We start from the raw sequence: 27,809 nt of genomic DNA, 5'->3' as shown, positions 1-27,809 counted from the left end.
TAAAATTTTGGTCATTTTTAAAAGGCTAAAGAAAACAGGAAGCTCGTCCGCTTCCATTAGATCACCTTGGATAAGTCGTACATTAGACCTTTTTTTATATCAACACCTTTCAGTGATGTCTCTTTGCTTAAGTTAATAACAGAACTCGTACTTGTATAGTATGTTTATTAATATAAAATTAATTACTTACCTTTATATTACAGTTCAAATCAGATTGAACCACAGCTCCTGACTCTAACTTGTTGTTTAAAGGGCAGTGTTAAAAAATGCTAAATTCAAAGAAATTTTGTCTTTGTTAATCTTAAAGCCACTGAAAATTTATCATTTTAGGTCAGATCAGTGAGAAGTTTCCAACTACCCATAAATCCCAGTGCGTTAGAGGTTTTCTCTAATTGCTTTGCTGAATGACAAAATGAGCCTGTCTACTACTGCTGCCACCAATATAAACATTTTTTTCTGACTTTATCATTAGATATGTGTATCTTCCCACAAAGTTTTTAATTAACCAGATAGAACTATTTTGTGATATGTCATGTCTGCTGCTTCAGAAGAATGTAATAGAAACCAGCTGTGGAAAGAAGCAGCCCTGCAGTCAATCAGATTACACCTTGCAGAAGAAAAGTGTGGGTAGGTTCAGTGTTTTATTGATTTCACTGACACCAAACAGAGGACTCAGCTTTCAAGTAGGACAGGTTCTTATTTTCTGTGTTTAAAAATAACAGCTGTTGTCTGAAGTGGGATAAAATAAATAAAAAAGAAATCTCAGTCGGCCACACATACGTCTGTGTCTGACAGCACAGCAGTGATGTGACTGGATCTGTCCTTGGGTTCCAAGAGAAACATCGTCCTCTAAGAGTCTCAGTGATATTTATTAAATATTATTTATATGAATTATACTTTAAATACAACTAAAAAGGGGAGTCCAGCCCAGTGCAAGAAGATTTATAATCTTCAATTTCTTTTTTTTTTTACATCTTGTTTGTCATATATTTTCATATATTTCTGGAAATATGAGGAGCATCTTGGCTTGGAACTCTATCTTCCTCATTTTACTTTTCATAATCACTGTCTACACTTTTTGAAACAAAAAGAAGTATAAAGTACCCACAGTAGCTTTAGGTTATATAAACAAATCAACAAATCAGTATGAGTTTTGTGAGTTTTCTAGTCTTACTCCCAAAGCCTTCAAAGAGGAACAAAAAAAATTATTTTCTGAGCATTTAAGCTTTATTAGACTTTCAGGTGTACGGTGGATGATCTGCATGTTTCTCAGCAACACAATGCTCGTTGTTTCTTTGTCCTCCTCGAGCATAAGGTGAAAGGTAAAAATTAACTTTTTTAAATGTCTGAACGAGGATTATAACTCTTGAGGACAACGAACTGAAAATTCTTGAATTGTCTTAAGAGATCTGTCTTTATGGCACACATCCCAGCAGATTACCATGGAAACACATGCAAGTTTCACAATGTTAAATCAAAAACGCTATATTTATATTACCATCTCATAGCCGTCCTTCGGTCACAGATGCATACAAACGGCAGCTGATGATTCAGAAAAGAAGGAAGAAACCAACTTTGGCATCATGACATTTTATATTATTTGGCTGATCAGCAAAGATTTCTTATTAAAGATGTAACTTGACCAGTAAAACAATGGCTTATAAGATTTCTTTAACATGCTGGGCCATAGGCTGTGAAGGGGAATGATGCATGCTTTTAATAGCTTGTGGTATATATGTAACTTTGGTCATTTGGGTAAATTGATAGATAGTCAGTATACTTATGAATAATTACGTTTAACCATGTTTGCAACCCCGAGTGCTTTACCAGAGATAATTCAAACATCGAGTGTGTTATGAGTTATTCCTCTCTGTGGGAGAGTTGCACATGTTTTGCAATCTTGAAAGATGCAATAAGAGACGTCGGAGCCATTGCCACATCACTCATTGCATCTTTAACCATGAGAAAATCCATTTTTCTCATGGTTTAACAGTTCCTCAGGACTGCTTTCCTCCTCTCTGCCCTCATACTTCCCTACCCCATCCAGACCGCAGATGTCACTGTTGGGACATTTTGATCAGAGTTTCAAAGCTTCATGAAAACTTTGGACATTTTTCACAGATTCAGCTAAAGAAACTGGAACAAATTATGTGTTTTTGTGACAGACTGATGAAGATACAATTATTACAGTTATTTGCTGAGTTGTCTTTTATGCGTAGACAAAACACCGCTCCATCCATGAGTTACATGTAGTAAGGGGCATAGAAAAAAACTCCTGGTCCAGCTTTGTTTGGTTTTGATGTTAAGTTACACACCTGTGTTGGTGCTGTATGTACCGCTGCAGAGGCGTCAGTGCAGTGTGCCATCAGTGCTAATAATAACCTGCAATACGATAAATATGACTACCGCTCATGTGCTTTTAAAATTACAACCTTAGCTGTACCAAGTGAATTGATGTATGATGATAAACTGTTATTCAATCCAGGATTGAAAGTAAACATACTTGTAAGATCTATGTTAAAATATGTGTTTATGACCATAACTGATGATTAAATAAAATCTAAAAAGAAGTCACAGTTGATGTAAAACACTAGTGTGAATATATATTCAATTATTTATTTCCTGCTGTCCTAGAAAAATATTTTTAGAATTTTGAATTCACATTCATGGCTTTTAAAAGCTGTTATTTCCAAACAGAGGCTTTTGAGACTACATGGAAATGTCATTTTCCTTGATAAAGGACATGGCAACCCACTCCTGAACCTGGTCACCCCTTTACCTCGAGGTGCTGCTATTGCTGGAGACAGAGACACCCACTGCTTCATGTCAGCTGAGCTCACATATGTGAAAGCACAGGACCAAGCAACTTAACATTTTTGTTTAAAAAGGGAAAACTTTGAAACTAAACCTAACTAACCTATCCAGACGGGGGGGAAAAGTCTGAAACATCCCAGTGACATTTTCCAGCATTTTTCAGGTGACCCATATCATCAGGGCTGGACTGGGACAAAAAATCAGCCCGGGCATTTTGACTAGTGACCGGCCCACCATGGTATTATAGGAAAAGCCATAAAGCCTTTATAATAAACTTAAACCTACACCCTCAAGATGCTTAATTGACAAAACCGATTTTAATTTAATGCACGTATAAAACAAATGCACAGAAATCTATTATTTTTCTCCAGTAATTAAATAGATTCAACATCTTTCTTCAACAAAATTGCAGACCTTCATAGAAGGTGCCTTCCCAAAGGGAAGAATACTATAATTTACTAGGGCATATACTAGACTTAATATTTACTGAATACAATAATGGATTTCTATACATTTTACATCAAATGAAAACTTTGGTTGTAAGATTCAGATAATTATTTATTAAAAGCGAGACATTTTAAATAAGAATAAGAAAGAAAAGTATTTCTTTGTGCCCCCCTTTCCCTGTTAATGCCCTACCTGCCCCCCCCCCCCCCCCTCCCCCGGCAAAACTTTGCTAGATCCACACCTGCACAGTTACCAGCTGTCAGCTACATAGAAAAGGATCCTGGTGTTATTTGTCTCTCAGAAACAGTTCATAACTTCCCTTCAACTCATTCATGTCACCTAAAAGGTAAACCTGTTTCTCCATCACCTGTTCAGCTCTGATGATTCAGTAAGGTCATCTCCTGGTTTCATCTTCATGTTTCCCTCTCACCACATATCCAAACGGATATCATGACCAGCAGCTTTACAGCTGTGGCTCCAACAAACATCAGCTGATACTAGAAAGTAATATTAAATAAATTACAACAGCTGATAAAGCTTAAACCTGCTGCTGTTGTTTAGCGCGACCTCCGCTGGTTTCCTCTTCCTGGCGCAGAGAGAAAAGCCGATCAGCTGATCATTGATCAGTTTCATGATTGAATTAGCAACTTTCTAGCTGAAGTCGTACGTGACAAATCACGTTCCTTTTCACCTCAACTTTAAAGTTCGACTCTGGGCTGTAATTGGTCCAGCCCAGAGTCGATCATGACCAACTGGCCAATCCACCACTATTAATTTATACCGTTAAAAAAAAGAAAAGAAATAAAACCCCATCGGCCCATAAAAACGAAAAATCACGAGCGGCCCACCAAGCAAATGCCCGGTATGCCTGATGGCCAGTCCAGCCCTGCTTATCACACTGGGAGCAGTCTAAAGCAGCATCTCTCAGTTCAGGTTGGACACTTTGTGGTGCTTACACTTGTATGTGAAGCTCTGTGAAATAGTCCCCATTGCGTCACTATACCTCATTCATGTTTTATTTTAAATAGAGACACTTCAGTTTATTGAAGGTAAAGTACTCAAGCTCCACTCCTGTGCGTGTCTTTCTCTCTTAAACCCCCAAGAAAACTCAGATTCTGGACCAACTTAATATTTCATTATTCTCCAAACCTGTGGTGGATTTTGTTGCATCATTAAAAATTTGTATGTTCTGTATCACTTTGTGATTTGTCTGTTTTCTGATTTGAACGTAGCAAAGACTCGAGTTTGAGTCTCAAGGACCTTTCAGTTCATTTTATGAATGCTTTCTATGGTATACATGGTCCTCACTTAGGATGATTTATAGTGTACTAACGCTTAATCGCGTGTAGTTATTGTAAAGTGTTACTGCTTAATGTATGTGTTGCAAAGCTTTAACCCCTGAGTTGCCTGCTCTACACCCACTTCACTTCACATTCCTGCCCACTATAGTAACACCTTTGTTGAGTGTGTGGATGATATCTTGGTGGTGGCGCTCATTTCTGGGGGGATGAATCCACCTACAGAGATGAGATGGATCTGCTGGTGTAATAACAACAAATTTCTCCTGAACAATGCAAAGACCAAGGAGCTTATAGGGAGCTTATCGTGGATTTTAGGAAGAAGGCAAATGACATCCTGCCACTCACCATCAACAGGCTCTGTGTAGAGAGGATCTCAGACTAATGCTTACTGGAAGTCATCATCAGGGAGGACCTGACCAAGCAAACTGATGATGTAGTTAGAAAAACCTAAAAGAGACTCTGCTTTCTAAAGGTTCTCAGAGAGAATAACATCCCTGTGAAGCTGATAGTGTCCTTTAATCGCTGCACGGTATTGAGCATCCTGGCCTACTGTTTCTGTGTATGGTTCTCCAGCTGCAAAACAGCACAGAAGAAAGAGCTCCACGGGGTGATATATGGTTATATAACACCCCCTCAATTGATGAACCACACAGACCAAGTCATCTCAGAAACAGTCAGATCCAATATAACTTTCATGTAAAATGTTACAATGTTACAACACAGTCTCATGTTTACATGTTTACAACCACATTTTACCATTGGGGGCTAGTGCAATATGGAAACAGTTGTGTTTGTTTATAGATGTATTTCATATATATTTTTATCAGTCTCGGTCGTTGTGTCCTTGGGCAAGACACCTGTTGCCTGCTGGTGGTGGTCAGAGGGTCCGGTGGCGCCAGTGTTCGGCAGCCTCGCCTCTGTCAGTGCGCCCCAGGGTGGCTGTGGCTACAATGTAGCTTGCCATCACCAGTGTGTGAATGTGTGTGTGAATGGGTGGATGACTGAATGTGTAAAGCGCTTTGGGGTCCTAGAGACTAGTAAAGCGCTATATAAATATAGGCCATTTACCATTTTACCATATATTGTATACATATTTTGTGTTGATTTGTGTTACATGACTTTTAGATAGTGTAACATATGACTGCCATTACAAACGGCTGATAGCTTAATCATTCTTAACCTGGAGTTGTGCTCTGCTCGCCTTTCTTTTAGCCAAATTTTTCAACTAACTTCCTTCAGTTGCTGCTTTTGTCTTTGATTTTGTGAGTCCAGCGAATGATGAACTGAATAACGTTGCTTCATTTTTTTAGGGGTGAAAGTGGAGGCATCAGAGCCTGCACTACTGTTTGAATCAAAGTTTAGTCATCCAGTGTGAGTTATTCACAAAGTTTAATCATGACACTGTGCCATAACCAATTAAGGTAATTAGAGTGGTGGACTCGACGACCTGACACAGTTTTAAAAGGTTTTTTTAGCAAAGCTCAGGATTAAACAACCACAGGAGAGCTTCAGTTCACAGAACATGCGAAGACTTCTGTCAGACAGGAGAAGTGGGTTAAACTTTCATGCTAGTGCAATACAGTGCAGGAGAAATTTGTAAAAAAAAAAAAATTGGATTATTACTTGGAAATGCTGGTGAGGCTGACAGTGGAGGGAGCAACCAGTCATATTTTCCTAGGACATAAAGAGATGGAGGGGAGTGGATGGGCAGGCACGTTTTCAAGTAGGTAAAAACACAATTTCTCTTTTGCAGGAATGGACCTGGACTGGATGTGGATGAGTAGCTGGAAGAGATACTTTTCCAACTCCACGTGAGAGCAAAGAAGAGGAAGAAAGCAAAAAACCCAGCCTGGTTTCATAACACCCGAATTACTTAATAAGAAGCAGTCTCACCACATTGGTGCTCTGGGTTGTTAGTCTCACTTTTCTCCCACACCCCTTACAATAATAAAATTTTTCACTGGTGGGGTTCTCTTTAATAGATAGGTGGTTCAGATATTGCCAGTTAGTGTCACCTGGTGACCTTTAAAATAAAATCCCAAAGAGTTATAGCAGCTTATTATTATCTTTATTAGTATAACGTTCAAGAAACCAGTTTGAGATTATCTGAACTTAGTGATGTGATGCATTATCCTGCTGGAAGCAGACATAAAAAGATCTGTACACTGTGGTCATAGAGGGATGAACATGGTCAACAGCAGTAGCAGCCTGAAGCACTAGTAGAAGACATGCTTTCATGTTATTTACTCCAAATTCTGACCCTACTGTTTGACAGAAATTAGACTTGCCAGACCAGGGAACATTTTTCAGTCTTCTATAAGGTTTTGAAGTGCCCATGCGAAATGTAGCCTCAGTTTCTTGTCGTCAGCTTACAGGAGTTGCACCTGGCATGGTGTTCTGCAGGTGTAGTCCACCTTTACAAGGTTTGACATATGCTCTTCTGCATACTTCTGTTGTAACAACTGGTTATTAGAGCTTTGCAGTTCATCTTGACCATGTCTTTATGCCTAAATGCACTGAGCTGCTGCTACATGATTTACATAAACAACACACTTGAATGGGTGTACTAAATTGAGTACATCAAGCAACTGCAGCAGACACATAAGCGTCCAGCTGTGCACTACTTTTGTTTGTTTTACACTAATGAGTATTTCACTCTGAATGCCACTTGTCATATTGGCAGTATACAGGTTCAGAAAGCTTGCCTTGCTTTCTGATATTAAAACAGCATAAGACTTAATTTATCAGCATTAACAATGAAAAAAAAAAAAAAAGATCACTCATGAATCTTCTGTTGGCCCGGCTGTGCATGTTCCCTGTTTAAATTTGCTCATTGCTTTCCAACCAATTGTTCTACCTGAACTAGAGAAGCTTGTGTTAAGTGCTAAACCGTGTGGTTCTCCGAATGATGTCGTTCCACCCCGTTTTCTGAAAGAGGTGTTTCCTACTGTTGGACCACATATTTTAAACATAATCAATACCAGCCTCTTGTCAGGTCAAGTACCAAGTGAGTTTAAGCATGCAGTTATTCATCCCTTACTTAAGAAGCCAGGCTCAGATATTTCAGCAATGTCAAATTTTAGACCCATCTCTAAACTTCCTTCTCTGAGTAAGATCTTGGAAAAGGTTGTTCACACTCAGCTGATGGATTTTCTAAACAACTCTCATATGTTTGAAGTTTTTCAGTCCGGCTTTAGGCCGTTTCATAGCACAGAGACAGCTCTCATAAAGGTTATGAACGATATTCTGGTAGCGACGGACTGTGGTAAACACGTAGTGCTTATACTACTAGATATGACTGCTGCATTTGACACAGTGGATCACGACCTGCTGATCTCTCGATTGCAGCATTGTGTGGGCATTTCTGGCTTTGCACTCCTGTGGATAAAATCATATCTCTCAAACAGGAGCTTCTGTGTTAAGTTGGGCTCGTCATCGTCCTCTGTGGCCCCTCTGTCATGGGGTGTACCACAGGGATCTATTCTTGGGCCATTACTGTTTTCATTGTATCTCCTGCCACTGGGTGTGATCTTTCGTAAACATAAAGTTTCATTTCATCTATATGCTGATGATTGCCTGCTTTATTTTCCTTTCAGTCATTCTGATAGCTCCCAAATTAGACTCCCGCTTGATTGCCTTAGTGATGTTAAGTCATGGATGGCTCAAATCTTTTTAAATTTTAACGAACGTAAAACGGAAGCAATTCTGTTTGGCCCGAATCGTTCCTCTGATATCCCTGATGTTGACCTTGCTGCTCTGACCCCTCACCTGAAGAGCTCGATTACCAATCTTGGGTTAAAAATCGACTCTGCACTTACCTTTGATGGCCACGTGAATGGGGTGGTGAAATCGTCATTCTATCAACTCAGGCGTCTGTCGAAGGTTAAACCTTTTCTTTCAAGGCGTGACTTGGAGACTGTTATCCACACTTTTATAACCTCACCCTTGGATTATTGTAACTCCCTTTTAATAGGGGTTGGACCGGGCACTCTGACACGCCTGCAACTAGTACAGAATGCTGCAGCGCGGTTGTTATCTGGTAAAAGAAAATTTGAGCACATTACTCTGGTTCTGGCCTCCCTGCACTGGCTTCCAATTGAATTTAGGATTAATTTTAAAGTTCTTTTATTGGTTTTTAAATCTTTAAATGGTCTGGCACCTGCGTATCTGTCTGATTTGCTGAAGCCCTATGTCCCCACTCGTTCGCTCCGGTCAGCTGAGCAGCTGTTGCTCTCAGTCCCCAAATCACGGTTGAAACTGAGAGGAGACCGAGCGTTCTTTATTGTGGCTCCTAAGCTTTGGAATAATCTTCCTCTTCACATTAGGCAATCGACATCAGTGATGGTTTTTAAATCCAGATTGAAAACGCATTTTTATTCACTGGCTTTTGATTCAGTGGTTGACTGACTTGTATTTTATTGTTTTCGCTATGTTTATTATTTCATTTTATTTATTTATCATTTATCGTATTTATTATTCTTATGGTATCTATTATGTTTCTGTTGTTCAGCACTTTGGTCAGCCTTGTGTGTTTTTAAAGTGCTATATAAATAAACGATGATGATGATGAAACATTATGAAGTACAGCTCTGCGTATCCCAATAAAAGGCAGAGCTTTGGGTAGTGCAAAATGCTGGGTATAATCTGATAAAAAAAAAAAATTGTTAAAAAGCACTGCTTATCCATGTATCTGCAGGGACTGTCAAGCAACTTTTCCAGGTTAAGCGCTTTAATTATGACCACAATAAAGTCACACAAGAGATTAGCTGATGATGAATGATGAAAATGTGAACTAGTGCAACTTGTTTTAATCTTTAAATGGCTTATGAGCAATTTTTTGCTATTTTGGCAGTGAACACAGAAGAAGAGATCAGCTTATAGTTACGGGAATGTTAAATCTGACTAAATACCCAATTAAACAAAGAGAGACCGTGGCTGGAGCCAAGTCTCATTCACTGCTGCCATTTAATGTTATTTTACATGCGTATTATCTCATTAAAGAAATTCTTGGATTTTCAAAGAAAACTGGCTTGATTCAATCTGTCATCAGTTGATGTTTCCCAGTGTTTCTCAAATTTGTACCTGTGTACGTGCAATATTCTCTGCATAGATGAGAGCAAGTTCATCACTGAGACACACGTGACATCCTGGAGACACCATAACCAAGCTCGCTGCCTGCAACATCATACAGCATGACCAGCCTGCCAGTCGGGCATTGATGATCTGAGAGAGAAATATCTTTGATATCTTTGTGGGGGATAAAAAAAGAGCAACGATCTGTGACCACCTGCAAAATCTTCTGTTGTTGTTTATAGTTAACCTGTTGTTTCCTCTCTGTTGCACCTTTTGTGTCTTTCATTTGCACCAAAGCTGTTGAAATTCCTAACTACACAGATTTATATCATAAGGTTTAACTGACTGTATGAATTCATTCTTAAATCTAAACAGAAGTTAATCAGTAGAAAATGTAAGATTACAACAACTGGATTTGTAGTATTATTATTATTATTTTTAATCAGATGCACTGCATTGCTCTATTTTGATGACAGATGTACATTAAACTGGTGGGAAATCTCTTACTGTTTGTGAATTAACAAAGCAAAAAGCTGAAGTTTTTATTCAATAAATAAACACATAAATACATTCACATTACAACATCTTGCAGAACAGAAGCAGCACCATGCAAACATTTACTAATGACCACTATTTTGAGGGAGCAAAGGTTTATGTGATGTTTGATTTACTGATAACTTTTTAATACAAAGCTTCAAAATCCAGATATTTTCTTTAGCCTCAGTCACAGAAAGCAACACAGATACTAATACTAATGTGAAATATCCAAATGGCTCTCCTCAAAGATGTTTTTTAGAGCCTTCACTCGAGTCAGATTTTGGTGCAGCACATTAAACACAGAACTGATTTTGGACATGCAGTCAGTATCAACAACATGCTGCATAGGCTCACATTTAATACATTTAATCTGTCTGTACTGAGTCACCCTCAGCCAATGTGGCAGTGCTCTTTCAGATCATATTAGAGGCTTTCGATGTATTAAGTGTGAGAAACCACAGGATTATTGAACTCAAGGTAAGCTATAATACAACATCAATTATATCGGTGGAACATGAACAGATTTATAACACAAAAAGATTTCATTGAGAGAAACACATTCATTTATGGAATTATTTAAGCCATCATATCTTGCTGATTGACATGTCTGGGTTTGAGACATGCTTCATGATGTTGCTTTCTCTTACCACCTCTGTGCTTGCACTGTGAACATCTGAGGCAATCTGCCTGCGAGAGGACAGCCGACTCATTTGTACAAGGCGAGTGTTGTTTTCTAATTCAGTCCGTGCGTTTGAACTTTGACGGCATCTCCTCATACCCTTGTGAAAATGAATGGTAAACAGACCGTAGGTGATGGGATCTAGACAGGCATTGAAAAGGCCAAAAATAAACAGCATATGAGTCAGTGAATGCGAAACTGTCTTTTCCATTTTTTCAGGGAACAACCAATACCACAATCCAAGCAGATAGTACGGGGTCCAGCAGATGATGAATGACGTCACAATGACAATGCTCATTTTAAGAGTTCTCATCCGAGCTTTAGGGATGTTATTGTGGGATCGGCGTAGATGAACATCTCTTGACAGGACTGGAAGAAAAGAAAGCACCACGTCCGTTACTCCATGTCTCCCTGAAAATATACATTCATGTGAAGAAAAGCCTGTTCACAGCACTCTATGCACCCTTACTGCAATCCATAGGAATGATTCACTTGATTAAGTATTCATCAGCAAGTGTAAGCACCTCTGTTAAAGCAAAAAAATTGGTAGAGGTTTTGGACTGGAGCATTTAGATTTCTATTCACATGATGCAAAATCTTCCCAGCGGTGGACATATCATCAAAGTCACCGCAAGGTCGACTGTACAGCAGCTCAAGAGCTACATCTAAAGACTCTACAGGTCTCAGTTAGCATGTTACGTTATGATGAATATGATCCCTTTTGGAAGGACTGCCAAGAAAAAGCCTCTGCTCACTGAGAACAACATGGCAGCACAGCTTAAGCTTGCAATGTGAACAAACCACAAGACTTGGAGCCAAAAGTGGAAATGTTTGGCCATGATTCACAGTGCCACATTTGGAGAAAACAAAACACAATCAGCACAAACACCTCATACCAGCTGTTAGTGGTGGTGGACAGGGGAGGATTTGGGCTGGTTTTGCTGGCACAGCACCTGTGGAACCTTGAAAACATTGAGCCAAACATGCAACAGGACTTTGGGACTCAATTACTAATATTCTCATGGAAATCTACATAAAAAATCTGTTGGAAGGCAAAATTACTGTCGAACTTATGAAACGGGCATATTTTGTTCCCACCACTATGCGTATGTTAGAAGATCAGAATCATTCAGAACCAGCAGCTTTGCGCAATCGCCACTGCTCAGTACCTGTTTCTCTATATAATTAAATATTTTAACCTTGAGGTGAAGCAGAAAAATCAGTCAAGATGTTGTAAGAGAGAAGCCTCAGTCAGTGTTTTGAACCCATTGAGATGGGGTTGGCAGCTTCTGCAGGCAATGCCTAACCGTTGCTATGGGGTTTGGTAGGTGGAAAGCCTACAATTTGGTGATGCAACGATTACGGACTTGATTGGTTGTTGTTTTGGTTATTGCAACAGGTAGAACAATTTGACAAACCACGGGTTTGTATTTATGGGAGGGGGTGTTATGGCCCTATTAGGGCCTCCTCCTGAAGTTGCCTGTGTGGGCATCTCTCCTGCCTTAGTGCCACCTTTTTCTTTTGTACAGCTGACTCACATCAGCAATTAAAGGTATTTAAGGGCAGAGAAAGGTGAGCTCTGGTGGCAGAGTGTCATGTGAGTGGTTGCAGCTAGTGAGCTGTGTGTTTGCGTGTTTTCAGCTAGTGAGATTGTTTTGTTTTGTGATTGTTTGCTCCTGCTTGGTGGAGATGAGTGTGTTTGTTTGCTAACCCTTTTTTGACTTGCTTTTCAGTTTACTGACCGACGCTTGAGTTTTGTTTTGTTTCTTTAAATGGCTTGTCCGTCTCTTTTAGTTGAGTTATTAATAGAAAGTTATTAATAAAACTCTTTCATTTAACCATTTTGCCAATTTGTCTCCTTTTTCTGATCCGGACACCTTTTGTTACTTTCCCTCATCGCCTGGACCCTTTTAGGGGAACATAACAACCTCTAAGGCATGAAATGAGTAGAAAGTCTGAATGTAGAAAGTTGAATAATAGAGTCTGAGGTGCAAGGAAGAAGCCAGAAGAAGCTTAGTTTTGTGTTTCCATGGAGTGACGAAAATATAAATAAAAAAGCAAGACTGAAACTAAAATAACAGGAGTACTCAATATAATTTCCTCTGAGACATTTACTGTGCCTCAAGCAAAAAAATGTTTGGAATTAAAGTTGGTATGAAAAATACTAACAGAGTACAAGAAAAAGTAGAAAAGGACAAAGTGGAGGACAAGGACCAGTAAGCCTAATCTGTCAGCTCCACATGAGAAACTCACTGCAATGAATAAAATAAATCCTCATTCTCAAGAATCCATTTTCGGTACCAAGAAATTATACTGTAAGTGACGACATATGATAATAATAGAAGCTATTTTAAATGACTAATAAGAACATTTAACATAAGGTGATATAAGAGATAATGGAACAAGTTTGAACTCACAGACGGATTAGGGCCACGACTGCAGTGATGCTGCTGCACAGGTCTGTTGTGGAGATGACAGATCTCCAACATCACCTATGGTCATGAGCTTTGGGTACTAACCGATACAAGCGGCGGAAATAAGCTTTTTTCAAAGGGTGGCTGTGCTTTCCCTTAGCAGCAGTATGTTATTTTCTTTATATACCTTTTTTTTGTAATTCTGAGCATTTTGTGGCTCAAGGAGGTTTTTACAACTGTAAACAATGACCAAAAAAGCATAATAATAATTTTAATTATTATTGTTATTATTAGTAGGCCTATTTAACCATGCTGTCATTTGTTCTTATGCATGGTTGAAGGGATTTCTGAATTTGTTCCTAAAATATGAACAAATTCAGGTATAAAAATACATTTTGGATTTGTGTGTGAAACATTCGTATTCCTCAACCTAAGTGAAATGCTGTGGCGGGACCTTAAGAGAACTTTGTATAAACAAATGCCTACAAAACCTGAATGACCTGAAGTAACATTTCATAAGTAAAGAAGAGTGGGCTAAAGTTCCTCCAAAATAATGTGAGAGAAAATCGTACAGAAAAGTTATTACTTAGGTTACTGCTGCTAAAAAATGACTGAGTAATTCAGGTCTACTTTCTTTTTCACGACTGTTTTTTGAAGCCTTCGAAAAAATAAAAGTAAACACTCACAGTTATTCCGAGCCATGCGGCTGGATATCTCAATGAGGATTCGTGTGTAGCAGAAGATCATGATGGCCAAAGGTAGAAGGAAGAGGCACACAAACGTGAACATGTTGTAAAGGGTCTCCTGCCAGCGCTGGACAAAACTGCCATGGGTGGTGCACTGGGTGAACTTCTCTGGCACCGTGATGGTCACATTGCGAAATATAAACATCTGGATAAAAAGAGACGAGAAAAGTTCTACTGAGCGACGGCACTGCATCCTCGTGATCTATCCTGTAGTCAAGAATGATGTAAGTGGATCATGAATATTTAGTGATCAGTTAATCTAATAAGAAAGTAAAACTGAACACAGTGATATTTTACCATATGCTTGCATAGAATAACACTTAAAGGTGTTTTCTGATCAAATGCTTGGGTCTGAAAATGCTTGGTTAAGGCCTCGTCTTTCATCCTGGGATTGACACTTTGCTGAAGTTAGCAAAGGATACTGGTTTTCTTTAAAACCCTTCAACTGGAAATGCTTTAGAAATTCATGGAGGTGGTCTGGGCATTACAGTCTCTGCCATATACTGTAAAAACATCTGAGAGATAATTGTGAATAAACACAATTTCTTCTTTTTTTTGTCTGTTAAAATCATTTTTGTCTGTTTTACTGTCTTTACAGATCCTCTAATCGATATTGAATCCACAGCCAGCAAGCGAAATGTTCATTCTGACACATTTTAAGGCAGTTGGACCTCGTCAATAATTGTTGTCTGAAAATCTGTGAATAAGAGCAACAAGTGTGAGTACCTATATAGTATAGCTGTTTATTACATCCCCCACTCAAGCAAAGTATCCCCAGTTCAGTTCTGGGAGAAGCCACAAATCTCTTTGGGCATGTGGTGCCAAAGGCTGCCAAATCAAACATGTGCAGCTTCCCTTTGGGGTGACTCCCTATCAATGACTGGTAATCGAACGTGCTGCTTTTGCTGCTGGGCTGCAGTGCAATTACTTGAGGGCTGCTGTGGCTCAGGTGGTAGAGGGTTATCCACTAATGACAGAAGTCAGTGAGATTTTGATGCCCTCGAACCAAGCTTTTAGAAAAACATGTTGCTGGAAAACACGCTCAAAATTAGGACTTGTTTTCTGAAGAACAAAAACACTTTTCAGCTTCAGAATGTAATATTTGTTGTTGTCCTATATCAACTTAAAAAGAAATATTTGCATTCTGTTTGGAAAGCTTAGTTCCAAATCTGAACTCATAATATGTTGCTGTTTTTACGTTAAAAAATTAAAAAACAATTTTATGTTTCACAATCTGAATGCTTCTAGTTTTCAAATCTGCTTTATTATGTGTTCATGAAGATACACAAATAGACAGTCACAGTGTTTCTAGGGAAAGTCAAACCTCGGGGCTCAAGCATTTAGTTTGGATTTGAAGTGTCTGTGGGAAGAGAAAAGAAACAAACAGCAGCAGAATTGCTCCTGCAATTTTGCTAAAACATAAACTGGAGTTTGTTGGCAGCTCTCACATAAATGAGAAACGTGTTGTAAATTGGTAAATGCATGCATTTTCTTCCCAGGTATGAATAGGCACGTGTGAGCAAGACACTTTTGTTATTAAAAATCGTACCATGAATGAGCCCAATCGAATTTATACACTTTTCATGGAAAAGTGTATAAAGTCATGTTTCTGTTGAATGTTTATCAGTGTGGGACCCCAGTAAGATTCCCACCTGTACTAGAAGAGCTACCATCTGGCTCCCTTCCACACTTTCACTTCCAGTTTGGCTCTCAAAGGCTACGTGGAAGAACCTCCCCGCTCCTCACCCAACATTTATACTGGTGAGAGAGCTCCTGACATTTTTCAGAGCAAAAGTGGAGCAGGGTATTAATTAGAGAATGTGCTCATAATATAACAGTATGAGGCTGAAGGCGATGTCATTGCTATTGATGTTTTAAAGCGACGTAGACATCGCTTCAACAAATTGGTAAGGGGAGAAATAAAATGCCGTTGGCAGAATTTCAGTGGAACATCCAGTAAAAACGTTTAACCAGCAGTCTCTCTGGTTTTCAAGCTTAAATTGCTGAATGAAGTGCAACCTTATCTGTAATACAGTATATGCATATAACAAACTGTCCTTTTATATCACCTCCTAGCATTGGGATATATGTACAGTATATTAGTTTACATGCTGACTTTCAGTATGAGGCATTGGGAGATTTGTTAGTGTGACCTTACCCAGCAGAGAAATGATCATTTCATCTCTGGTAACTAAAGATCACACTGCTCTTTTGATACAAAGCTGGGGAAAAAAAGTGAAGATATGCACACCCTGCATACCATCTATAAATTTTAGTATAATTCATGCATCCATAAAGTATTCTGGGTTTAATCTTGTTCTGATTGTTTTCTGATGAAATCGTGGGACTCGAGCATGCACGACTGCATTAACATTTGCTGTTCTCTTTTGATCTGTGAAGAGTTCGAAATAATCAAGAGAGGGTTTTTTTTTCCTTTTTTCTTGGTTTTCAGCGGAAGAGGTTTTGAGAGGTCATGGACTTTGGTTACTCGGTGTTGTGCATTATGTGTACAGCGAACAAATTTGAGGGAAGAAAACTGAGAGCTTTAAGTTATTCGCTAATATATATTCTGTGTAATAAGTCACTGAAAAAAATGCATTGCACTTGCAACATAAATATCTTTGTGTGTAACATACACTCACCAGCCAGTTTGTTAAGGTATACCTTGCTAGTACTGGGTTGGACTGCCCTTTTTGCCTTCAGAACTGCCATAATGCATAATAAGATGCTGGAAACATTCCTCAGAGATTCTGGTCCATACTGACATGATAGCATCACGCAGTTACTGCAGCTATGTCGATATGAATCTCCAATTTCACAACATTCCAAAGGCGCTCTATTAGATTCAGGTCTGGTAACTTTGGCCATTTGAAAACAGTGAACACGTTTTTATGTTCAAGAAAGCAATTTGAAATGATTTGAGCTTCATGACATTGTGTTTTATCCTTCTGGAAATAGTCACTGGAAAATGGGTACACTGCGATCATAAAGGGATGGGCATGGTCAGTAAAGAAAATCAAGCAGGGCTGAAAGTGTGCCAATAAGAAGAAGATATCTCCCACACTATTACACCACCACCAGGACTCTAAACTATTGATACAGTACAAGACAAGAAGGATCCGTGGTTTCATGCTGGGGTGGAAATTGAGACTTTAAACATTAAAGTAATATCCGAGAACATGAGAGATACAGTGTGGCTTATCTCTGTCGGACGTCTCCCAGTAAGAGCTGTGGTTCTGTGGAGTTGCTTCGTTACCACTAAGAAATGCCCTATGGAGAATTGTGATGAAGACGAAACTCTTGATCATCTATTGATATCGTGTTACAGGACGGTTGAAATAAGGAGGAGGATGGAAAAACTAGGTTTTAATATTGAAAATAATATAAAATCAGTAAGATATGGTTTGTTTAAAGAAAAGATGAGTGAAAATAAAAGAAGATTGTTTTGGTTGGTGATGTGTATTATAAATGTCCACATATGGAAAACAAGAGCTAAATGTGTTATAGAACAAAAAATGATAAGTAGTTTCACCGTATGTAAAAACATTGTCACTGAGCTGAGAAGAAGAAAAACGAGAGATATGAAATTAGGAAATGATTTGCCGTGGGAGCTTTTATTATTGTAATATGTAAAATAAGATGTGAATAATTTGTGCATGGCGCTTGTATTATGTGTATTTGTAATTGTGAATATTGATATTTAAATAAAGTGAAAAAAAAAAAAGAAAAAGAAATTGAGACTCATCTGACCAGGCAAAGTTTTTAGAATCTGGTCCATCTAACTATCTAATCGTCAATATTTGTCCTGCCCACATATGTAGATCTCTAATTGGAGCACAACATTTGTAAAGTCTGATTACAACAGATTTACAATAAACAGCATATATGGACAAATTTGCATTTTATGGCTGAAAAAGTCCACCTAAGAAACAGAGAGAGGAATGACAATGTCTGGCAGTGAAGCGAGGACAAGACAACAGAATATATAGGAATATGCAGAAGAGTGCAGAGGATTGATGTGGCGTTCCTGCTGGATCTTCCTGTTACAATGCAAGAGAGAGCATTAGAGGGGAGGTTAATAAGAATCTGTGGCCCAAAGGAGCCACAAGATAGCCAGTGATTCACAGCACAGTACCTCTGTCCTTAGAAGACTCATGTTTACCTCCTGCGGTATCTGATTTTTGATGCTGCTAGTTTACATGTTTTGTTCTGAGCAGTTTTAAATGGTTTTTTTTGTTTTGTTTTTGCTGTTGTAACTGTAGTTTCCTCCATTGTATGATCCTTGAAGGACACATTTCCCCTAAGAACTTTAAGTGGTCTTTTTTTCTTTTTTAAGTAGAATGTAAAATCTTGTCCTTTTGAAATGGACATCTCATTCAGTTGGCTACAAAAAAGCATTGAGATGTTTAAAAGAAATTATTCTGGTATAATAAGCGTTCAGGATTGTCTGTCATTCTGACAAAAATCTTTATTTGTATTTTACCACTTGAGTTTAAACAGTGGCAGAAGAATTTGTAATTTTGGTAGAAATGATTTATTCTTTGACACAAAAGTTTCAAGTGTGTTACAACCTTTTAGCATTTTGTTTTATATGAGCTGTTTTAAGAAACTTATATTCAATTAATGTATGTTTCAAGTAAGATTTATAGATAGAAAAAAAAACGTAAACAAAAGAAGCAACACAAAAAGGGAAAGAAGTATTACAAAAAGGGAAGCGCAGAAACAATATTAAACAGTTACTTCTATTTTTAATGTGGGGGACTTGCTAGGACATCCTATTAAATTATTTTATGCTGCATTGCGTTTTTTCATAATTTTAAGAAAATCAGGACACACATGCTGATTTGATTCCCAAACTCATGAAATATTCCTTAAAGACATATATAAGTCTAAAATTAGTCTCCAGGGCACAGTAATGATCAAAGCTAAAAAGTGAGCTGATAACACTGTAATAAACGTAATATTTTACATATACAACTTGCAAATAATTTTCCTGCAGTATATAATGTGTTACAGTGTGTCAAACTCTCCGCCTAAAGATGGGTTTCTTATGCATATTCCTGCTTTATAAAATTACACCTGTGTGTAACATTAAAGATAAATACCCCAGAGTACCTGAAAATCAGCCCAATCAGACATTATTGAAAGTGGCCAATGACCACAGGGGTATGTGAAAATGGGAAAACCTCAGTCCATCCATGCACCCATCCTTTTATATAACTACTTATTCAGCAGTTGTGTGTGGCTGTTGTCTGTGCCAGCAGGGCAAAAAGCATGGTACACCCTGGACAGGCTGTCAGCAAAAAATCCTGTGTGGCCAGTGAATTTCTTAATCTGGTTTTTGCTCCTATAGCCATAGACTTTATAAAAGAAGAATGTAGTCACCATTTGATTTGGTCATTTGGTCAGTAGGATCCCAATTTGAAGCTTCAAACTGAGTGTGTTCAATATCACCATTTTGGTGTTTTGTAGGGGTGCAACAATACACAAAATTCTCGGTTCGGTTCGATACTTTGGTGTCACGGTTCGATATTTTTTCGATACAAAAAAATGTTCATGCTTTTTTAATTTGTCATTTATTAAAATTACAAATATATATTTTAACTCAAAAGTACAGTTTTTAAATTTAATGTTGCTAAAACAACAAAGGGATAAAATAATAAATCTATCTGATCGAGAAATCACTCATCTTTGGAAAAGAGAGTTTATTACAGAGAAATGGATCTTTCCGTTTTCGAGTTTTGGATATGATTTTGGAGTATATCTTCGCAGTAGCGATTGACCGCAAAGTAAAGCTACCGGAAATGTACAACCCCACATCCAGTCTCAAACCAGGAAGTTATTATTTTCTCGTGCACGGGGTCAATTCTCAGCAGCATATTAAACATATCAGGTCCCCATAAGGAGAATCATGCTGGGAAAAGGGGGGAGGGGCGGTAGTTACACTCACAGTAGCACAGGAACAGAGCAGAAGGAAGAGAGAGAGAGAAAGAGAGCCAGGGACAACAAGGTCACATTAGAAAGGTATAGTAATCATCCACAACTATTTTCAGTTGCAGATGATAAAGGGTTCAGAAAGTTTATTCATGCAGGTCCGTATGACAGAGAATATGCATCTTCTTTATGTTTTCATATTTTAATTTATATTTAATTGTGTTGTGGTTTGCAGTGTTTTGTGTTGTTTCGCTTTAAATTTGTAAAAGGAAAAAGCTGAAAATCTAAATAGTTAAAAGTTGAAATGTGAATAGTTGATTTTTCTATTATATGATTTATTTATTACATTTTATGTGGAGTGAATAAATAAAAGTATATTTACGGTGGCCCCTACAGACAAAGCACATACAAACTTCAAATCACGTACAAACCCCTCAAGCACGTACAAACTCCAAAACATGTACAAGCTCCAAAACACGTAAAAACTCAGAAGCACATAAAAACTCAAAACACGTACAAAAGACAACACAAGTGCTCCAGGATGCTAGGGGCAGTGTTGAGCTTTTGTTACCTAGTGGCTACACAAGCCAGCAAGTACCAACGACCGGATTTGGTGTGTGGTAATAACAGGTAAATGAACTTTTTTTAAAATTTATTATTTGACTATATATGACTGCTTGTGTATAAATACACAATATAAATTGTGTAATTTAAGTGATCTAGGTAGCTCTGTTTTGGAAGTTCAGTTCATGCTAGAAATGTGTTTTGGAGTTTGTATGTGCTTTTTGGAGTTTGTATGTGTTTTGTCTCTAGGGGCCACCGCATATATTTATATATAAACATATATAAATAAAACCACTTTTTTTTTTACATTAGTAATTCCTTTTGTGCATAATTTTATATTATTGTTAATAATTAATTAATTAAAGCAACAAAACAACCTGAAGAGCTGGTTCGGAGCCGAAAGAGCCGGCTCTTTTTAGTGATTCGAGCCGAAAGATCCGGTTCTCTAAAAAGAGCTGGAAATCCCATCACTAGTGTCAACACGTTAACTTGCAAACTGCGCTAACGCACTAGTTCCCACCCATGTAATTGAGCATTGCGTGGCACATCCGACATACTGTTTTACTTTTGTCCATGAGGGGCTTACCTTCAGGGTCATACTTCACATGAAGACCAAAATAGTCCCAAAGGCCAGATCTGAATGAGGGTGGGGGAGGTTCAATTTGCCATGTTGCAACAAGCTTAGCTTCTGTCTTGCTAGCTTGTGCTACGCTCAGTGGAACTGCGCTCGACAGTGCAGCCTAGGCGGAGTAGTCGAACGCAGATCCACTGAGCTCTCAACACAGACAGCATCATCAGAAGGAAAGTTGATCAAATAAATTAAAAATGTTGTATTGTTCATACATATGCATACCGAACCAAAGCACTGTATCGAACGGTTCAATATCGATACGAGTATTGTTGCACCCCTAGTGTTTTGATATCAGATGTGAACAGAGAGAATCCTCTTTCCTGACACTTAGAATCTCGATAATTTACAAATGTACAAAAATGACTTTATTCTTTATTCAGTATGACCTGTGGCCTGCAGCTGACACCATAAAATCATCTGAAAAGTGTTTACTGAGGTCAAAGAGTAAAGGGGGCCACGAGAAAGAACAGCATCCACTTTTGACCTGAAACTGAACTTCAAGTAGGTCCCATGTGTGAGCACCTCTGCCACACTGGTTTGTGATAAGCACACTGAAAAGTGTGCAAATTGCATCCAATTTAGTCACATGAACACTGTGTATAACAAGTTATGTTGTGAATTCTTAAGTTCCTGCAGGCAACCTGATGAAGGTCCCCAGCCTCCTTTGTTATGCGCTAACTGAAGGGTAAGGGCATGGGGGGAGGGGGGGGGCTTCATCAGTCTCACAAAGTTACCAGTCTGGCCTGCTGGACAGCATTGGAAAATGTGAGCTGTTTTTACATATTAAAAACAATCATAAAACACATTGAATTTTATAGCTTTTCCGAATGATAAAGACCTGCACCATAGCCCTTCACACTACACCAAAGTAAATAACTAAGAGATAAACAATTTGTTTCTGAAAAAAGGGACAATTTCTGTCAATTAACAAAAAAATTCTGTTTTAAACTTAAAGGTCAGTCTGGCCAATGAGCAACTAGAGCTTTTTCCACATAGAAAAACTGAGATTTATTATTAAACTTCTTTTTCTCATACTAAAATATATGAGAGATCAAATGTGGAATATATTTTTTTAATCATTTATTTAGTTTATTTAGTCTAGAAATTAATGAAATTTATATTGAAACTCAAAAGTGTTTTCATGCGCTTGTATTTCGTTTACCCACGTGGTATTTTCAAATTTTACGATCAAAACTTGAATTTTGGGTTTAAATAAAATTTAAATAAAAATTAATTCACTTTTTTTTCCTCATTAAATTGCAAACTCACAGGGTAGCAACACCATGTCCTCTTTTACCTGAGGGAGTGAAAGGATGACACTCATGGTCCAGGCCACAGCCAACATGACTTTGCTCTTCCTTTTGGCCTCACTGATTCCCAGCGGATTGAGGATGGCGGACTGTCTATCCAAACTAATGACCACTGTCACAAAAGCGCAGGAATACATCGCCACCAGCTTCATGAACATCAGCAGCCTGCAGGCGACGTCCCCCGCCTGCCACTGCACCGTGATGTTCCACACCGCGTCCACCGGCATCACGATGAAAGTCACCAGCAGGTCGGCCACCGTGAGGTTCATGATGAGGATCCGGACGTGTGACTTGCGCCTGCCGCCGCTGCTGGCAGCCCACAGCACGGCCAAGTTGCACACAGCCGACACCGCGCACAGAGCGAAGGTGATGATGACTCTGACTTTGGCTGCTGTGGAGAAAGTGGGAAGCTCGAGCGCGTCTCCATCTGCACTCTTATTGCACGCTGAGGTGGGTCCCTGACAGCTGCCATTCACTGTTTGATCCGTCAGCTGGTGGTACATAGCCTGACGGAGATCGGACTGACTGGACCCAAAAACAAGATTAAAAGAGAAGAAAAGAAAAGTTAGAATGTGTATCTCTTCTCCTCCAACATCTCCAGCGCGGAACTGCAAGTCTGAAAGGGGAAAATAAAATAAAAAATCTTCATTCAACCTGATAATAAATGCAAAAGGTGTTGTGCCTTATGCATATGTGGCATTTTCTACCGAAGAATGTATGTCCAGCTTTAATTATATTGCCGAATTGCCTGCTGTGCGCAAACTATCAATAAAAAAATGGAAAGAATACACACAAAGAATGCAGAGGATATAGAAGAACATACAAAATAATTCAAAAAGAGGTAAAGAAAATGCAAAAGAAATAACAAATAAAATAACCGAGATGTAAACATTTCCTAAACTTCTAGTCTCATCCTTTAATTTCTCGCTGTTTCATACCTTCCCATCTTCCTGACGTTATTCCAAAGATAAAGAAAGTCAGGGGGGAATAAATCGGAATTAAACCAATTTATGACCCAGAAATAAACGACTTACCCGCCGTTACCAGTGATCGCTAAAAGAGAGCGTGTTACTGCAGTCACTGCAGCTGTTGCTTCAGACCGCTTCATTCGTCCGCTGTGCAAAATGACAACCAACGCCGTCACTCGGGTTAACCATTCACGAACCGGTGCCGCTCCTAATGTTAGATCTGGAGGAAGACAGACGAATTATTCGGCAAGCTGTGAGGGGGGCGGGGGGATGCTGCTGAGGAGAGTAAGCCTCCTTTACCCAGCTTTATTTTCACTGGAGAAACTTCATCATAACATGGATTTGATGTTTGCTTGGAGCTGCAGAGAAGCATTTTACTTCCCATCAAACTGGGACCATAACAAATACCTTTACTGGTGTTTGAATTCGGTGAAATTTTAAAGCTCTTTCATTTTTGAAGTTTGACGTTTTCTTTGTTGCTGCTAAATTGGAGGGGAAGGCAGTTTTGTTAAATTAAAACAGGCAAACATCCTCCTTTAATCCTCCTGTTACTTTGCGGGTCAGATTGACCCAGAACAGAAGAGATGTCACATGTCATCTGCATCACTACAGAAAACGAAAAAGATCAAAATTATAAAAGAAAATTGTAAAATAATCAATGCCAGTGTTTCTGACACTTTTGGATGAGTAAACATGCCCGAGTCAAATTGACCGGGGAACATAAGTGTTCCTGGAAACCAACATACAACAGGAGGGCTAAGTACTGATGGAAGATAGAACTTGTTACTTTCTGATTATTGTAAATTACATTTCACCTCATCACAATACTATTTTCAAGTGATAATCCTTCCATTTGCGCAACATCTCTAAAATTAGAAATATCCTGTCTCAGAGTGACGCTGAAAAACTAGTTCATGCATTTATTACTTCCAGGCTGGACGACTGCAATTCATTATTATCAGGATGTCCAAGAAACTCACTGAAAAGCCTTCAGCTAATCCAAAATGCTGCAGCAAGAGTGCTGACAGGGACTAGAAAGAGAGAGCATATTTCTCCTGTTTTGGCTTCCCTTCATTGGCTTCCTGTCAAATCCAGAATTGAATTCAAAACCCTGCTCCTCACATACAAAGTCTTAAATAATCAGGCCCCATCTTATCTTAATGACCTTGTAGTACCATATCACCCTATTAGAGCACTTCGCTCTCGCTCTGCAGGCCTACTTGTTGTTCCTAGAGTATTTAAAAGTAGAATGGGAGGGAGAGCCTTCAGTTTTCAGGCCCTTCTTCTGTGGAACCAGCTTCCAGTTTGGATTCGGGAGACAGACACTATCTCTACTTTCAAGATTAGGCTTAAAACTTTCCTTTTTGCTAAAACATATAGTTAGGGCTGGACCAGGTGACCCTGAATCCTCCCTTAGTTATGCTGCAATAGACGTAGGCTGCCAGGGGATTCCCATGATGCCTTGAGTTTTTCCTTTCCAGTCACCTTTCTCACTCACTATGTATTAACAGACCTCTCTGCATTGAATCATATCTGTTATTAACCTCTGTCTCTCTTTTATCCTGTCTTCCTTCTCTCACCCCAACCGGTTGCAGCAGATGGCCCCGCCCCTCCCTGAGCCTGGTTCTGCTGGAGGTTTTTTCCTGTTAAAAGGGAGTTTTTCCTTCCCACTGTCGCCAAAGTGCTTGCTCATAGGGGGTCATATGATTGTTGGGTTTTTCTCTGTATCTATGAAGCGCCTTGAGGCGACGTTTGTTGTGATTTGGCGCTATATAAATAAAATTGAATTGAATTGAAGTGTCAGTATCAAATGTACGAACTTATATATTTGCAGCTGTAACCGTGACCCTGCTGCTTGGGCCGGGCCTCCTGTGTGTGTTTTTCTTCTTCTGTCTGTTTGTGTTGTCTTGCAGGCTTCCTCTGCCTGGAGTTTATCATTGCAACTGACAGCACTAGATCAGTCTCCCGGGAACATTTACATTTACTGTCTTTGTAGTCCCTGCACCATGCTTTTGCTATCTATCTATCTATCTATCTATCTATCTATCTATCTATCTATCTATCTATCTATCTATCTATCTATCTATCTATCTATCTATCTATCTATCTATCTATCTATCTATCCTGTCTTAAATTCTTGTTAATAATGCACTTTCTGTGTTAATTATGCACATATCACAATGTTAGGGCAGCTCATCTGTTATTGAGAGGAGTTTTGCTCCCTTACAGTTCTCACCGTGGCTTCAGGGAGGACGAAAACTGAAGTGTGGTCTTGGCTCTCTGTTTATACACAGACCTTTTACAGTTTTTCTCAGTCGCTTTGGTGCGTTTCTCAGATCAGAATTGAAATTCTCATAACTATTAGTTCAACCTCCACAACACTCAGTCATTTGTGCACATCATAGTAGCAATTTCTCCTCTCTCTGAACAAACTGCAAATGATTTTGGACATGAATCAGTTGCTTCCATACATTTCCCTGCTGCTTTCTGACATTTCCATTTGCTTATGTCATGTCAGTCAAAAGTAATCATACCTATGGATGCTGAACAGTCATTCCCAATAAAACTAATAGTCATACATCCATTGCTTAAGTCATCACACACAAAATTGTTGAACTAGTTATCACATGCCAAATATTGGCCATCTGTCAAGCAAATCCTATACCTTTCTGTATCATTTTTCCTGGAAATGTCTCCGAAATTGAACAATTGATCTCAGGTGAATTACAGCTGTCACTCATGAGGAGGCTCTACCAAATTGGTGATTTTATGTTTACATGTATTCTACAGTGAACAAGTGACTGTAGCATATTTTTCTTTTGCACAATTCTGTAGGATTACAAACACTTCTACACAATGGAAATGTGAGACGTACGTATTCAGTGTCTCAGTTACTCCCAAGACTCCCATAACATCTACAGTGACTTTACTGCACATTTCAGATGGCTGTACAGGTAGGCCATAGTGCTGTCGTCAGCATTTTCAGGTGTCACCAATTGTTTTTGCAATGGGAAACACTGAAATTATAAACTGTCATAGTGGAAACATGACAATGCCATTTGACTATCTTGTTCATAAAGATGGTGTCAAGACTTTTCATTTTGATGGCACTGACAGTTTCATTGACATGGATACTTGCTTTTGAGGTATGGATAATCAATTCTGTGCATGTGACGTGCTTTAGCAGGCTATCCACTAGGTTTTGCAGTTTGCACTAATTGTTTTGGGAAATGCACTAACTGCTGTGCAAATGTTAATGGTGTTCTGAGAAACGCACCAAAGCGACTGAGAAAAACTGTAACCGTAAATTAATCACAATGTAGAAATGAAGTGTATCTCTTGTGCTCAGTCTAGTAAAAGGTGCCCTTGGATGATATTTATGGAGGATAAGGAGATCTTTTTGACAAAGTGTTGGCAGTGAAGCTTAATAGATAATGTTTTGCCCTACCAAAAAACTAAATAAATAAATCAGATGATAATTATGATTTTAAAAAGGGCATTGTCTACTGTGTAAAGTAAGGTCAAATGTGGAATTAAGAAAACAGCTGTCTGTGTTACTAATATACTAATATACTGCAGGGTGTTACTTTAGGGTTTACATTTGAGCACAAATCCAGAGTCCCTTCATAAAGGTCAAGGTGGGCTCCTTTTACGATGCGTCTAGTAAGTAGGTCAATCATCAAAAGCTACCACAGCAGCCAGAGACGGTGTATTTACTCTAATATAATCAGTAAATACAAAGTAATCGGTGATAGTGTCATTTTGTATCAAAATCCTACAGCGTTTGTTTTACTGAAATAAAAACCACAATGATTAATCGTCCCTAAACTGTGATACTCTTTTATGTTAATTAAATTATTGCCTGAATAATTGTACAATATAAAGCACCTTGAGGCGACTGTTGTTGTGATTTGGCGCTATATAAATAAAACTGAATTGAATTGAATAATTCACATCTCAAGATAAAGACATGGAAGTGTCAACTATAGAAACAAAGGCCAACTCAATGGTAGAAAGGCTAATGGGCTTTGATTTAAGTCGCCACACTGTTACCTTCTTATTTAGCAAATTACCCACTGTGATGTGACAACTCATGTGGGTAATCACAGTCTGGATGGAATGAATGTTCACTTCTCTCTGTGACTTTAGAGTCTGTTTTGTTGGTGAATTAACGCTTCCCTCAAAGCCGCAGATCCATTTAGCCTCCTGCCTACAAACACTGAGGGGAGAGAGATAGACTGAGGAGTGGAAGTGTGAAGGACATTACCCATAATTTCATGCATTTTTCATTTTTCGTTCTCATTGAGCCACTTCTTCCTCTCACGGATCATCTTACCCAAAGGCTTTGGCACACATAATCAGCTATATTTCAACATCACCCTTATAGTGGT

General features: G+C 38.7%; 1 protein-coding gene across 1 annotated transcript; it reads right to left on the bottom strand.

The window, feature by feature from the left end:
• Positions 1-10,756: 10,756 nt before the first annotated feature.
• gnrhr4 (gonadotropin releasing hormone receptor 4) lies at positions 10,757-22,953 on the bottom strand. The gene is made up of 3 exons (XM_085357402.1): positions 22,438-22,953; positions 13,952-14,156; positions 10,757-11,220 (listed from the first exon to the last, which is right to left on the bottom strand). The coding sequence occupies exons 1-3, from the start codon at positions 22,951-22,953 to the stop codon at positions 10,757-10,759; spliced, it is 1,185 nt and encodes a 394-aa protein (XP_085213528.1).
• Between the last annotated feature and the right edge of the window lie 4,856 nt (positions 22,954-27,809).

This window comes from Diplotaxodon limnothrissa, linkage group LG7 (assembly GCF_057381915.1).
Source record: "Diplotaxodon limnothrissa isolate DT_005_m linkage group LG7, D_limnothrissa_male_GT1.1, whole genome shotgun sequence".
Taxonomy (NCBI): domain Eukaryota; kingdom Metazoa; phylum Chordata; class Actinopteri; order Cichliformes; family Cichlidae; genus Diplotaxodon; species Diplotaxodon limnothrissa.
The sequence above is the reverse complement of the archived record's forward strand: the minus strand, read 5'-3'. Positions and strand labels throughout refer to the sequence as shown.